The sequence below is a fragment of the Fusarium redolens genome (assembly GCF_020744475.1).
Source record: "Fusarium redolens strain MPI-CAGE-AT-0023 chromosome Unknown BKA55scaffold_13, whole genome shotgun sequence".
Taxonomy (NCBI): domain Eukaryota; kingdom Fungi; phylum Ascomycota; class Sordariomycetes; order Hypocreales; family Nectriaceae; genus Fusarium; species Fusarium redolens.
The window spans coordinates 1167554-1182986 of NW_025763676.1; the positions used below are offsets into that span (position 1 = coordinate 1167554).

Genomic DNA, 15433 nt, shown 5'->3' on the forward strand with positions numbered 1-15433 from the left:
CTCATGCAGTCACTGCTAGTTTCTCAAGCACTCAACCTCCGATAGGCTATAACAACACCGACTTACAATGGAACGGTGTGCCACAAGTTGACATTTTGCTTCCAGCCGATTGCTTACACTACTTCTTGGACTGCATGTTCATGGTAGCCCACTAACCATGAAAACTTCTCTTTGCATATTCTAGTCCCCAGTAGCTTAAATGGTCTCCGTGAATCATGTCCAGCGGGCAATCCGCCTGTCAGGCGGAATTCCACCTTACGAATCAAGTACTGCTCATTAAGTGTCTTCGGTGTTCTTCGCCACTAGTTAAACAGTTCCCATCACATCGCCACGGCCCGAGTGGTTTCTCGCTGAGCTTGACGCATGGCTAGTTGGGTCCACGGCACGATATCGGTGTCCTTAGCGTTTCTGTCAGTGACTTGGACTGCAGATATTGATCTTGAGCGATTTATGAGTTCTGCCAGAAGTTTCTTTGCAGAATCTTGGAGTGTTTTGTTTAAACAGTTGAGACTGTATGGCTGTGTCGATGACTGTTTGGTGGCAGTTGGACGACTGCAATACTACACAACAGTAACTCAATAATTCCTTTAATGACCCTTCTGAGCGAGCTGCATTAAATATCACAAGCTTTACTCTGCGATGCACACACTTTAAACACCTCCACCTTTTTTACAACCCTCTATCTTGACTTATCATCCCCACCATCTCACACTTACTCGGTGACAGTCACTCCACAGTCCCATCGTGAGTCAAAGACAAGTATACGCCAAGAACGTCCACGACAACAGGTGACGAAGACAGAAAAGTCTCACAGCATGTGACATCCAAGGCTAAAAAGACTTGTCACGATTGAGTCAGCGCACTTTCAAAGTCTGTCGTGTAGGGTAGGGCAGGGCTTTGTATTGACTCCACCCACGCCACGTTGTGATCTGCCAGGTACTAGTCAGGGCATAGACTGCTCTGATTGGCTTTAAGATTCAGGTACCGAAAGCCGTTGGGAGGCAAAAGCCCCAAGAACAAAGTTTATGCCTCAGAAGCGAGCGAGCGTTGAATCAGCGGTTGCTGCTAAAGAGTAAAGTTTCTTCTAGTTACTCGTTGGAGGAAGACAAGCACATGGCTTTGCCTTTGTGGTCGTGCGGCCCGCTACCGAGGAATGAAGTCTACGAACGGCTTCTAATGATTTTGTGTGACACTATTTTTCAACCACCTTCGTCACAGCTGAGTAATTATGATCTCGAGGTAACTCAAAGACCCTATAGTCTCAAAAATATATTGAAGCTTATTGATTGTACAACCAACAAAAGTAAACAAATTCCGCGTAAGCGTTGCGTGCATATGCACTGTAAACAAGGACAAAGGCCCACTAGCCCCTATCTTGAAACAAGCTGAACCTGCATTAGCAGCACCACCAGAGCAGCTCGTGGGCAGCTCACAGCCTATCGTGAAAAGTCTGATTGTCATGTCCCCATCATAGAGAACATACCAAGAACTGCAAGTGAAGAGAAAAAGACGCAAGAAAAAGGCAGAGACTTTCGATAAAGAGATGAAAATTGTGTTGATCATGGTGGGTCTCATCCACTGTTGGTTGTTGCATTGGGGGCCATCTTATTGATCCAAGTTGCGTTTTCTCGAGGGTTGTGATCCTTTCGCTCACAGGGTTTGGTGCGATCGGGATGGATTCACGATAAATGAATCACTTGGCATGAAGGATTGACAAAATCTGGGGATTGGCGGGGGGATCAACACATTAATAAAACTGAAGCAACGACATTCCATCACAACAAAACCCAGTCACAGATCAACAAGTAGGAGAAATGAATATATGTCATAACACTATGAATATATATATGTTAGAAGGTATAATAGATCCCAAAGCCAAGATCCAGGATCGCCCTGGATAGCTAAATTCCGAGCACCGTAAACACCAGGTATAGATAGAATAAGCCCAATTCTATAAAATCAAGTTTTACGCAGAGGTCCAGCTCTCAAATGAACCAAACCACAGACTATGATATAGCTTAAGCGGAGTAGTCGATATCGACAGTGAGACGGACCTGCTTCGCAGGAGTGTTGATACCAATGCCGTCGAGAGCCTCCATGCCACCGAGGTAAGCGTTCTTGCCAGTGCCACCGGGGTTGATGGTGGAGCAAGTGTTGTCAGCGTCGCAGACTCGGAGACCGGGGATGTCAAGGTTCTTGGCGGCGGCGACAAGGCAAGAAGCGTCAGCGCCAGACCAGTTGTTGTTTCGCTTGCTGCCGAAGTCGAACTCGAGCCAAGTACCGGCCCACTGGTTGTCTGAAGTGGTGGGAACCTTGCCGCTGGCACAAGCGCAACCGCCCTGGGAGTCACTGTCGAAAGCAACAACCTGGGAGCTAGAGGCGGGAACAGTGAAGGTCAAGGCAACGTTCTGCGCGAAGAAACCGTCGATCTTGCCCAGAGGTCCGATCTTGTTCCAGCAAGCACACTCCTTCTCGGAGTCGTGGTCGTTGTTGAAGGTGGCAGTGTAGTCGTACTTATCGGCGACATCCTCATCGACGGTCATCATGTTGCAGCCAAAGTCACCGGGAACACCAGTGTTGCCAGTGGCAGCAATGTCCTCAAGAGTGGCACGCTTGGCCTTCTTGCCACCGCAGAAAGGCTTGTAACCGGAGCCGGAGCTAGAGTTGTGCTTCTTGCCCTTGTTCTTGTTGGACTTGGCAGGAGCGGAAGCAGCAGGAGCGGGACCGCTGGCGGCAGCCTTGGGGACGGTGTCGGCATCGACCTTGGGAGAGGCGGGAGCCTCAGGGACAGCGGTAGCAGGGGCGGCGTCAGCGGTGACGACCTGAGTAGCGTACTCAACAACGGTGACGGGCTTGTTGGCAACGACGAAGTCGCGCTTGGCGTGAGCACGCTGGTGAGCGTGGCCGCTGGGGTGGGCAGAGACGCCGAGGGCGGCGGCCAGAATGACAACGGAGGAAGAGACCTTCATTTTGACTGATTTGTGTTGGAAGAGTGACGGCTTTTGGTAATCGGTTGTATTTCCGGAATACTTCCTTTTGCCTTTATAAGGATTGTAAGGTAAGTTGGTTCAAGAGAGTGTTATCAGCGTGGTACTGTGAAGGAGTGACAGAAGGCAAAGGCCGTGATCCAAAAATACTGAGGAGTGAAGAATAGAAGCAGAGACAGAAGGGGGAGGAATTGAGGGTTATAAGGTGAGCAAGGGGTGTGTGTCTTGAGTCTCCTTTCAACCCAAGTTGGGAGGTGTGGCGTGGTGTGTGTGGGCGCCATGTCTCTCATCTCTCTTGTCTGGCTACGTTCTTCCGTTCTCGTTCAGAAGCTGGCACGCCCCTGCAGTTCAGGTCCGCTTCTCTAGGTTGCTGGACAAGATCCTTGCTGCAATTCCCACATCCCTCTCCGTCTCCTTCGGCCAGAACGCATATGCAATGCTGGGTTGTGGACCTGGGAAGTGGGCGAGCTACGAGCAACGCTTGCACTGGCACCAGTACCAGTGCTAATGCAGAAACGACACTAGCACCAAATGCCAAGGTCATGGATCAGGCCCACCACCCTTTCAGTCCAAGTTCAAGCTCTGCTTCCGCGAAGTTCCCAGGGGTAGGGGCTCCCATCCCTGCCAGGTACCAAGGCTACTTGATTGGTCCATCTCACCTCCCAGTCATCCCAATCCCGACAGAGCCCCAGGGGAGCAAGAAAACTTCGGACTCTGAAAGTGGATGCCAAAATAAACCCATCAAAGAAGCCCCTAAACTTAGGCTAACTTACCTAAATCTTTTTATCGTTTAGGATTGTGGTCCTAAGTTTTATTGCCTCCCCTAGATAGCCAACCAGGTCGTTGTACCTGGCAGGCATCGCAGAGTCTTTGCTCTGGTCCACTGCCAAAAATTGAACCCGCCAGAGACACCAGATCGCCGGCCGCGTCAGCAGATTATGCCAGGCTTATTGATGAGATGTGTAAACGGAAATCAGGAACACTGGTTCCAGCGGTAGGCTAGACCGGAAAAGAGCTAGCAAACGTAGAAAGACGGTACGGTAATCGTTGATCACCTTCTAGCTCTCGGGTTATTGATGAAGAGCTCATTTACTTCAGGACATCGAAATCGTTCATGTTCTATTCTTGGGCGAATGACAAGAACGAATGCCGTGAGCCAGTGGCGTTCTCTGAGAAGGGATTGTTTGAAACGCCGGGGACGGCAAAAGCAAGTGATGAAGTGCCACGAGAAGGAACATGCAGCCAGCTCAGTGTGCCGAGTGATTTTGTTTCTGTCGGTGACGGCTTGCACTTGCATATTGTTGTGCCTTGTCGGTGTCTGTCTGACTGGTGAACAACTGAGGTGTCGTATGTCGTGGCAGTCATTATGAATGCGGTGAATCGACATTTGAATACGTGGACCCATCAGGTCGATGCGCAACTGTAATTGTGCTGTGACCTGCAAATCGTGATACCCCGTGGTAGTGTGTATACATACGCGCGCGCTGTGGCAATGGGCTGAAGTCTACATGTATCATTGATTCAACCGCTGTGGCATAAGTTACTGACGTTTTTCCCCCAACAGCCAAACAAACCTTCTTTTCTCCCGTGCCATCTCCAGAGTCCCATTCGCTAAGTGGAAAAGAGGCGGCGCCCTCCCTCACCGTTCGACCCGTTCGTTGGTGTGTTTCGTAGTGGCCTGGTCTGCCCCAGACGACGCAAGCGCCTCCTTTCCAAACAGTAAACAAAGAAGGTTGACATGATCAAATCAAATTAAACACTTTCGCTTCCCTCATTGGAATGATGCCGGCCAGAGGCGCCGTCGACAGCATGCGCATGGTCTCTAGGGGCAGTGGAAATGAGACTGTCCAGCCACTCACGTCGGAGAAGAGGCCTTCTTCCCTTTTTTGCTGACTCGACAAGGGAAGGCTTGAGCTGAGACATGCTCGATTCGGTAGGCGGTCAAATACGGCAGATCGACCTGCTACGATCGGGCCATGGTTGCATTGTCTGATGGTATGCATGGTCTTTCACTAAGAGACAAAGGAATGGCTTTCTACAAAGACGTCTTTCAAAACTTGAAACAAAATATTCTTATTTATGTCAGGCCTTCAAAGCCTACTCCAGTGGCTCACAACGCCCTCTCCAGCTCCTCACTGCCCATTAAGGAAAGTGAATCTTATACGAGGCTTACCTGCAACCCTAGTACGAGCAGGGTTCAAGGGGTCCTGGCCGGGTTTAAGAACTGGATCGAGAATATTACCCATGAATACTTTAATAATCCTCCTTCCGAGCAGACAAGGAGGGAACCATCAACTGACATTATTTCCCTGGAATGTTGCCCTTGAACCAGCATCGTAAATTGTTAGTCACATAACATTTATGCTTTGAGATGCTTTTGGTTATCCTCTGTAACGCGCCCACATATCAACCAGCATCTTTGACTCTACCCGTGGTTTTTGGCTGTGTCTGTCTCATGTCTCATTTCTCATTTCTCAGCAACAGGGCACCGTCACTGGTTCTAGAAACAAGGAAAAGTGTCCGCCATGAGCTATTAATTGCCAAGTCAGCATCATACGTCTCATCTGAACCCTTCCCGACCGAAACCTGGTGATAACTATTATGTGCTTGGGTAGCTATAGTCACATGTGGAGAATCTCCGCTTCCAAGTTGCTATTTCTGGTACTCACTCTTATTCAGGCCATGTTGATCTAAAGATGGGTACATGCTGAAACCCAAGAGCGCCATGAAGATAACCTTTTAGGGCCCTTTACGAGCGAGATTGAGTAAACGCTCACGTCAAATACTAACGACTATCACCGCATTCAATCCTACGGCGTGTTGAAAAGGGGTAGCTGAATTGAGTTTGATCTTCGGCCATGATCCAGGGATCGTCAGTAAAGATCCCGCCCCTAATCTCTGTCTACTCCATGCGTTCGTCAGTAATTTTCGCAAAGTGAAGCTGGACCGGGAAAGGCTGCGGATGCGAGATCAAACTAACAGTGAGACAAGACAGTACAGTCCATGACTGAAGAAGGTGGGTTGGTACATGAGTCGGGTGAGGCAGGCTTGAAGACTACATCACAATCCTTCTATAGTTGTACTTCCAGAATATCCTGTGAGTGTACTTAGGTCAGCGAGTGCTTCAAGTGCTGAAGAGATATGTCCCCAAGGAAATTTTGATGAGAATAATGCAGAAGGAGTGCTGTCCCTATGAAAGCAGCCTCATTGCATTTGTCTTCACGAAGCAAGTATACAGCCCTAGTTATGAATTGTTCCTCAGGAGGCAGGCATGGCGCTTTCAGGTACGACATGGTTCATCTCAGAAGACTATGTATGCATAACTCAACAACGCTGTAGCTAAGACTATCAGACATGACTACCAACTAATTTCAATCTCAGACGCTCAGCATACGACAAGCCTTCTCTGCCGTCATATCACCGCTGACCAGTTACCGACACCATCCCCAATCCAAGATTAGAAGTAGCTTCTCATAGCATCCTCATAACCAGATCCTCCTTTCAAATCCCGCCCAAATTTGGCATGGACGTCGAGAACCTGTCTGATGTGGCGCATGCTAAGAGCCTCACCCTTGTTAACGGCGAGATCCTGAGCCGAGCCCACCACGTTCTTGATTTCACGTCCATTCAGAGCTTGCTTCGACAGTAAGTCCAGGTCGTCCTCTGTCAACGGCTCTACCTTGAGCTTGCCCAGCTTATGAACACGGTCGAGGAACATCTTAAAGATAGCCCGCTTCGCAGGGGACTTGAGATTGTCATATCGCAGGGCGATGTGAATTCGGGACTGGAAGGCTTCATCGAATGTCTGAACCACTCCTGTGTTAGTAGCCATTCAAAGCCAACGGATTCCAGATACTCACCTCTACTCGGTTTGTAGTGAGAAATAAAATTCCTTGGAAATACTCCAACTGACGGAGAAATATACTCACAAGAGCATTGCGATGGATGTCGTGCATGTTGCGCTTCTCCAGAAACACATCTGCTTCATCCAACAGGAGTATAGCACCCCAAGCATGGCAAATGTCCAGTATCTTTTGTAACTCTGCCTCAAGAAACCTCGAGTCGGTTCCTAACTCACCAGCCGATGCCATATAAAGTGGGCATTGAAGCAATTCTCCGATTCCTTCAGCTGTGAGTGTCTTTCCAGTTCCAGGAGGTCCGTGTAGGACGGCTGTCAAAATGTTATTTTTCTGCACCTCGGAATTTTGAATATGTTTAACTTACTGACAAGCCCCTTTCCCTTGCCCTGGATAACATCATCGATGGTGTTAGCCGCATGGTATTTGCGTGACTTCACAAGGGCCTTGATCAAGTCCTTGGTGCCATCTTCCAGAACCAGGGAGTCCCAGGCCTTCTCGTTCCATTGTATGTCATTGACGCAGGAAACGGCGAACTCCAACCATTGCTTTTCGGAAAACGAGAACCCAAGTACCACTGGAGAGGCAATGAGATAGTCCTCATCCGTGAAATCGACAATGCCCACCTCCTCGTCATCATCGCCTTCCACATTTTTGGAGGGGAGCTCATCGAGTTCGGCGTTCTCGGGCTCGTCTTTCATCAGGCTCTTAGGGAATCTCACCATATGTACTTCACCGTTCTCGTCCTTGTAGACCTTCTTCACAAACTTGATCTTCTCTCCGTCCTCCGAATCTGAGCAACACTCACAGTTCCCAGAGTCCGATTCCGAAGTCTCTTCCTCGATTATATCGGGATCCTTGGGCTTGACAGTTGAGACATTGTAGTTGGGGTTGATCCTTCGAAAGATAGTCGGGTCGATCATGACTCTGCTGGACTGAATGTTGAACTTCATCACCGAGCCGTTCCTACGCTTCATGAAGGCAATGCCCTTGTAGCTCTTGTAATGAACACCACTCAGTAACGCAAACTTCTTGCCTCGCTCGATCAAGTCATGTCGGAGTTTCTGCTCGTTATGGTGGTACTGAAGCGGATAACAAGGAAGACTCTTGATCTTCTTGGCGCCCTGGAACCCGTCTATCTCGACTGATGTATTGCCGTAACCAAAGCGTTTACCGTCAAATTCTAGGTATTTCCCCTCAACATGATAATAACTGCCTCTCATAACGCTGTGATGAAGGTGTGCTGATTCAACTTTGAAAACTCGTGGCTCGCTCGCATTTCCGTAGGTTGTGGTATAGGCCAGTGTATCCGGTTTCCACAAAGCCCAGAGCAGCTCGAATGTGATGAGACCATTCTTAAGCATGGGGTAGAGACTTTCCTTTGTGCTTTCGAAGTCATGGTCAAGATACTTGATAAGTACCTTGAGATGCTGTTTCTTTTCCTTGAGAAGGTCCTTGTTCTTCTTCCGACTCTTCTTAGACTTGCCGGCAGGCTTGGCTTTGCGCAGTGCCTTCAAATGGTCACGGAGGTCTTCCAGATACCTGACAGAAAAATCAGCAAAATATCACAATATAATCCACGAACTCATTCATCTCTCTTCAACCTCATCACCAACCTCCTGACAGATAACAATGTTAGGATACTCACAAGAAAAGGATCTCGGGGTTCATTTTTGGTGTCTCGTCTACCAGACTGATGCCTTCCGCATTGCCGATAACATCCTGCAAACATTCCCGAAGCAATTTGCTCTTTATATCGACAATAGTTGCTGTATGCTTCCCCTCCCAGTCGAACTTCCTCCTAACATGAAAGATATATTCGTCGTACTGGGAGTCGGTGTCTGTATCGGCCGTATCCTGAAGTTTGAAATTGTGTATGCTGTTATCCCACACCTGATCCACGCGTTTGAAGGCAGGACTCTTGGGCTTCTTGCCCTTAACCCTCAACTCACCAGGCAAATAATCATTGGTGATATTATCTGGATCACTAATTTGGAGGTCTGGCACTCTCGAAAGTAGCCCAGGTCGACGTCTGCCACGATTAGGGCGGGCAGCAATGGACCGGCGACGAGCGAAAAGTGTCGGATCGAGACCAGCTGCTTGTGAAGCCAGAGCATTCGAAGGATATTGGAGAGAATACGACGGAGTTGATGATCCAAACGAGGCAAAAGCGCTTGGGTTAACTGGTGGAGGCAGACCATTGGAGTTGCCCAGTTGATGCTGAAGTTGAGCAAACTGGAGTTCGAGCGCTCTCAGTTGACCCTTGAGACCTGAAGAGGACTTGGTTCGTTTTTTTCCAGTATCAGGATCCTCATTATCGGAGGACTCAGAATCAGAGGAAGCGGAATCGGTGTCCGAATCGGACGCAGTGTCAGAAAAACTGCACGTCTTGTTCTTTTTCTTCTTGGGTTTCTTCTGCTTCTTCGTGGAAGCCTTGCTAGTCTTCTTTTTAGAAACGGTACCGTTGGTTCGTTCCTTGTTCTTGCTTGTGCCATTTACTCCCGCATGATTTTTGGGAGCCAGTGCCGTGGTTTCTGAGGCTTGGTCATCATCTGAAGTAGATTCGTCCCCACTGGAAATGCCAGAAGTCTCAGCTTCGTCCTTCACCGAAGCCGGCTTGGCTTCTTGACTCCTTTCTTTCTTCTGCTGTCTGCTCTTCCTCGAACAAGAACCACTCTTAGAAGTTCTCTCCGCCGATTCTGGAGGAGGAGCCGCAGCCGGGACAGTTGGGTCAACCTCATTAGCCATCGTAGCATCTGTCTCCTGTTGGGTAGACTTTTTGTTAGGCTTTCGGCCACTTTGACGATCCGAAGGAGTGATCGAATCTGTCTCCTCCATCTTGATATTGGAGTTGGACTATGACACAAGTATCCTGCTGCTGTCTATCAAATCGAGAAAGTGCTGGCTGGATAGCAAACGCCAATGTTTCAAGGCTTATGTAAACCCACGGAGTGGACCGTTTTGAGGGAATATAGCTGTAGAGTTACGTTAAAGGCGTATGCCAAGGGCAAACGATGATTCCGCCCAGGTCTGAAGCTGACGATAGGAACTCGTAAGCAACTCGTTGAGTTGAGATGATGCTTGTTCGCTCCGCTGATTAGTAAATGGGGTGGCTTCGAAAGATTTCACCATAAAATACAGAAAAGAGTGTTGGTAATAGACTCTTATTTGAGGAGGTTCGGCTGAATGTCCTCAGTGCCAATAAATGGGCAGATATTTAACTGTTATTGGGTTCCTGTATGGATGATGAGGCAAAAGACATCAACGAGATGAGAGAGAGAGAAGGTGATGCTTAAAAGTAGAAACAGGAGAGAGGAAGAAGGAAGAAAAGGTGCGCGCACAAGCCCAGGCTGCAAGCGAAGGCGTGAGGCAGTGAATAGGTAACAGGAGGCGGCACCCGTTGTCAGTGACAGTGCCAGTGATCAGGCAGATGCAGAAATCAAGGAGCCAACTGCATCTTTGACTACCAACCTGCACTAAGATAGGTAGTAGAAAAAGAGCCAAGGCAGGCACCAAAGCTGTACGCAACAGCCGCAAATACAACATGCATAGGATCAGTCTGTTCTTTGCAAATTGATTGGATAAGTGTGGTTCAACAAAAAGCATTCCACCACATGTTAGTCTACATCCCTGACTGAGGCTGCAGATGACAATGAATATGACTGTCCACTAGGATACATAGGAGGTACCAGGCAGCCAATGTACCTATTGTTGATCTTTTCCACTCATGTGAGTACCAAAGGACAGTAGGACCTCCTGTCTTACTCAGGTCGCAGTATTGTAACATTCCAAGGTAGTGAAGGCCAGTAGCTACCTACCTAAGTACTCTTTCGTCGTCGTTTGAAGTTCTCATCGTTTACAGCTCGAGGTGATCCTCCACCTCACTACCCTAGTGTTCCCGTCCCCCAAAGGCGCTAAAATTCTGTGGTGGGTCTGAGGCCTACGCCTACCCACCCACCTAGGTCCATTGAGTTGATCGTCAACGTCGTCAGCCTCAATTTTAATGTCTGTAAATTCAGGGTCGCACTGCAGGCCAACGGCGTCCGAACAAACACTCTCAAAGTGTAGAATCTCCTTGGCGCAATCTTGCCAACTTATCTGCTGCAGATTTTAAGTCATCGCTCCCACTTTTGACCCAATAGCTTCTAATCGTGAATACACGCCTTGTTCATAGGCAGAACCGCCTCGCCTTTCTTTGCCTAATAGGCATCCAGAGTCCAACAATCGAACTGAATTTGGTCACGAATCTCTGACTGTGTAGGAACCCAGACTTACTCGAATTATGCCTGCAGTGTGGGGGATTACACCGAGCTTGCCGGCCAAAAGAGCTTCCTGAGGTTTAGTGTTGAAGTACAGGACCCCAATGTTGAGCCGGCAGAGTATCAGATGCCAACAGCCCGTGAAAACAAAATGCAGTGCGACACGAGCGGTAAGACGTTTCATCGATCAACATCCCTCGTATCGGTGCAATGCTGAGATCCCAAATACGATAAATGACAGAATAAAGACCGCAAGATGAACTTTTTACTGCAGCAATCCACATGTGGTGCTTGTGTTTGTTGGTATACATCCATTTTCAACCTTGCTCTGCAGCCAATAGACGCTTCGAAGTCTTCTTACCACCAAGGATTCAATGTGTTGGCCATCCATTGTCTCGACGGCGACCACAACAGGAAGCAGCCGACAAACGCCATCCGCAGTGTTACTTCATCGGACTGGCAGGACGAGAATCTGAGGCTGCATACTATCGAGGCCACAAATTCGGTGTGAAGTATGTATCAGTGAGTCCAAAGTTGTTGATGTGATGTACAAGATCATGCTATTCATATTATTGGCACGACGTTCTGGCGCTACATAGGACATGTCAGTAGAGAGAGATCAAACTTGAGCATATGGAACAAAGTGAGTACGAGGGACTTTAAGGTAAAAAAACAATAAAACCGTTACGTGAGAAACGACCATAGCCCAACATTTGACGATTGCTTCCATATTAAAGGCATAGAGTTGTGAGCTTGTAGCTTTTCATACACAAACAACAACTTGAACAAAAATAAAAGGCTCCTCTGAAAATATTCCCACAAAACAATGGGTTTTCATCAGGGATTGGATCATTGATTTAGCATTGGCCATGCCATGTTTCCCTGAACGAGCCAAGAAAAAACCTGCTCGCGAACCACAACCCCTCCTAGTTTACATACTGGAAATCAGCCACTATGGACAAGCCCATAAATCAGAATGGGTGGCATTGCTAAACTGTGTGATTTTGTTTCATTGAGTGCAGAAAGAGATTGCTTATACCCATGTTGTTGCCAAATCAAGCCAGGACTCCTCTTGAGCTGAAAGATCATTGCTTACCTAGCCTTCTTAATGATCATGATTCTATCCATCCATTAGATCTTAGAGGGATGCCCCGCGAAAATAAGCTATGATGGAACAAAGCGAGCTGCGAGCATGGGAAGCACGGACGTCCGCAGCGTCAGTGTGTGTTAGTGGGCCAATTACCAGCCTTCACGACGTCATCGCAGTCGCAAAGATAGCTCTTCTCTCAGCTATACCAGGTTTGGGCTGGATAAACCTTGAAGGTTAGGTTTGCGGGAAAGAACTTGGAATGAACTGGACTAGGTACCTTGGTGAACCTGTGATTCTCTCTCTTCCGTCTCACTTTGAGGGGGTTGTCTACGCTGAACTCCTGCAAGCTGCAATCAGCCGTCAATTGCTGCTGTACAAAGATCCTCCTGAGACAGCATCGCTTCCGGATCCAAATTTAGTTTGATCCATTGCGACACAGCATTTGCGTCTTTGTTTTGGAGGCCGGCAGATTGCAAGACCAGACGCGACATCACTTCTTCTCCGGAACCCTTCGGCGTCAAAGCTCTCAACTCGCCTCTTCGTTAGCCCTCTCGGTATACCAGCGTCGCTTTTCGCATTCAAAACATACTCCGAGATACAAGCTCACAGCTTTCACCATGCCCAGCACCTGGAACCGCTTCAAGGGTCTCTTTAGCGATGGAACCACCAGCCGACGCGAATGGCTCCATGAGGAGGAAAGAGCCCGTATGTTATCCCATCGATACGAAATCTGGCTATTCGCTCACATACTATAGTTCTGCCTAGCCATCGGAACCAGAACATCGCATCTGCTACTCCCCCGACTGAGGTCATGAAGGTTTGCCTGCGATTGCGACATTTGATCCGTGAATGCGTTCCTTGCGAGCTTGAGGAAAGTGCTATCACGCGATCCCATAGCACCGTCATTACCAACAAGGTTATACAAGCGGCTAAGGAAGCTGGTGGCCAGAAATACCGTTCCTGTGTTGTACGTCAAGCACACTTCCTTGATGCTCGGCACGTTGTACTGACGTTGCGTTTCGTAGGTTTATGCCCTGCTAGTTAATATGCGATGGTTCAAACGCGAAGCCATTCTCGAGTTGTGGGATGCTGATCTCCATGATTTGCGCGCTGTCGCCTGCACTGTCATCGCCAAACAGATGTAAGTTTGAAATCATGCCTTGGTTGTCAATTGCAGTTGGCTAATTCGAACCAGTATCGAGGGAGAGGAGGACCCCGATTACCTCCTCCACCACGTTCTTCTTCGTCGGTACTCCTTTCTCATTGACCAGGTTCCTACAGCCCCAACCAATGTCATTGAGAAGGCCGTCGACCTGCACGCAGTCCGGGTCATTGGCTCTTCTGGTTATCAGAAATGCATTGCATATCTCTGGCGTGGCTGGCTAGTCCAGGACGAAGACGATCCCTCCGAGTTTGTTGACTACAAGAACAAAGCAAACACCAGCTTACTTGTCCACATGGACCCCGATCGTATGCGCGCACCTCGCTATCAGAATGCCGCCCAGTTGCTATTTTCCATCATCTATCTTGCTCTGTACACCGCCGCAGTCAACTCTGCCAATGCATCAGGAGTGCTCGATGGTGCTGAGATCGCGCTCTACATCTTCACCTTTGCCTATGTCTGCGACGAATGCCTCAAATACTACAAGGCTGGTTACCACATCTTGGGATTCTGGAATGTTTTTAACTTCGTCCTTTACACCTTCTTGACTGTGTCATTGGTTCTGCGCATCATAGGGCTGGCATATAGGGACAACGATGATGTGCATAGGAAGTACAACGAGCTCAGCTACAATCTGCTTTCTTTTGTTGCGCCCATGTTTTGGTCCCGTCTCTTGCTCTATTTCGACAGCTTCCGTTTCTTTGGAGCCATGCTAGTTGTGCTGAAAGTTATGATGAAAGAATCACTCATCTTCTTTGCATTGCTTATTGTTGTCATTATTGGCTTCCTCCAGGCTTTCATCGGTCTGGATATTGCTGATGATAACATCATGGGAGACACCTGGTTCATTATCGAGTCAATGCTCAAGGCTATCATGCAGAGTCCCGAGTTTGATGGTTTCGATGACTTCGGACATCCATTCGGCTTGATTCTCTACTACTGCTTTACTTTTGTTGTCATGGTAAGTCAATGATGCTCAGTCGTCGAGAGTCAAGTTAACATAACATCCTAGATTATTCTCCTCAATATCCTCATTGCGCTTTACAACTCGGCGTATGAGGATATCTACGAGAACGCCGATGATGAATACCTCGCACTGTTTGCGCAAAAGACGATGCAGTTCGTTCGAGCTCCTGATGAGAATGTTTATATTGCTCCTTTCAACCTCGTCGAAATTGTCATTTCGGGACTACTGGAGTGGTGGATACCAAAGTCCACATACGAGTTCATCAATGACTGCGTCATGGCTACTCTGTACTCCCCCCTTCTCTTTGTTGCAGCGATTTTCGAGAGGCGCTCCGCACGAAAGATTCGACACAATCGCTCACGAGGCGAGGAGGACGACGACCAGGTTAATGAGTGGGAACAATTTTACGAGGACCTGGACATGGAAGCTGAAGGCTGGGCCAAGACTTGCGAGGCTGTCAAACCTAACGTGGAAGACGAGCCTGCTGTTATTGAAGTCCGCAAGCTGCGAGCTGAGATGGAAGAACTCAAGGCGATGCTTTCTCAACTCACAAACAGCAAAGGAAGTGATGATGAGACTATAACGGGCTCAAAGAGCGGAAAGGCGCCAGCGATTGAAGATGACGATACCCAAGAGACATCTGAGACCCAGGATGCGCCAGACACCTCGGATACCCCAGAGGGAGAGGGGCCTTCTGGCGATCAAAAGCAGGGCAAGAAGAATAAGAAGAAGAACAAGAAGAAGGGCTCAGGTGGACCTAGTAACTAGGGGTCGGGGTCACACAGTGGTTAAGATGATTTGCAGTATGTCGATAGGGCATTGTTGGCGGAAGGGTGTTTGCTTTGACTCTTGTTCGGCTTTGAAGACCTGTGCATCCAGTAGTTTATATGATTGATCAAGTATTGGTAAAAATCCGCGCATTCTGTTATTGAAATCATGCTCAACATACCGAAGATATGTAAGAGGGCAAATTCTTTGGTTCCCGAGGATAGGGTGAGAAATAAGACCGGGTGTAAGTGTTCAACCTATCATTACATAGCTTGTATTTAGTTTAATATATTTATGGAGATATTCATAATTTCCTAACATATTTTAAGATTGATGGCAGAGT

The 15433-nt window shown here is 48.2% G+C and overlaps 4 protein-coding genes across 4 annotated transcripts; 2 read left to right on the forward strand and 2 right to left on the reverse strand.

Moving 5' to 3' along the window:
* Positions 1 to 167: 167 nt before the first annotated feature.
* On the forward strand, positions 168 to 838 carry BKA55DRAFT_576452 (uncharacterized protein). Its single transcript, XM_046193480.1, has one exon. It carries the CDS (start codon positions 364 to 366, stop codon positions 580 to 582), a length of 219 nt encoding a protein of 72 aa, XP_046046588.1. The 5' UTR covers positions 168 to 363; the 3' UTR covers positions 583 to 838.
* Positions 839 to 2018: 1180 nt separating this feature from the next.
* On the reverse strand, positions 2019 to 2969 carry BKA55DRAFT_596432 (uncharacterized protein; the record flags this gene model as incomplete). The annotated part of the gene is made up of 1 exon (XM_046195944.1): positions 2019 to 2969. The coding sequence occupies one exon, from the start codon at positions 2967 to 2969 to the stop codon at positions 2019 to 2021; it is 951 nt and encodes a 316-aa protein (XP_046046589.1).
* A 3393-nt stretch (positions 2970 to 6362) lies between these two features.
* Positions 6363 to 9893, reverse strand: BKA55DRAFT_111857 (uncharacterized protein). The gene is made up of 4 exons (XM_046184723.1): positions 8493 to 9893; positions 7212 to 8386; positions 6848 to 7158; positions 6363 to 6792 (listed from the first exon to the last, which is right to left on the reverse strand). Exons 1-4 carry the CDS (start codon positions 9680 to 9682, stop codon positions 6445 to 6447), a joined length of 3024 nt encoding a protein of 1007 aa, XP_046046590.1. The 5' UTR covers positions 9683 to 9893; the 3' UTR covers positions 6363 to 6444.
* Positions 9894 to 12714: 2821 nt separating this feature from the next.
* On the forward strand, positions 12715 to 15100 carry BKA55DRAFT_111837 (uncharacterized protein). The gene is made up of 5 exons (XM_046184722.1): positions 12715 to 12898; positions 12949 to 13160; positions 13219 to 13334; positions 13389 to 14316; positions 14368 to 15100. The coding sequence occupies exons 1-5, from the start codon at positions 12811 to 12813 to the stop codon at positions 15088 to 15090; spliced, it is 2067 nt and encodes a 688-aa protein (XP_046046591.1). The 5' UTR covers positions 12715 to 12810; the 3' UTR covers positions 15091 to 15100.
* Positions 15101 to 15433: the final 333 nt, after the last annotated feature.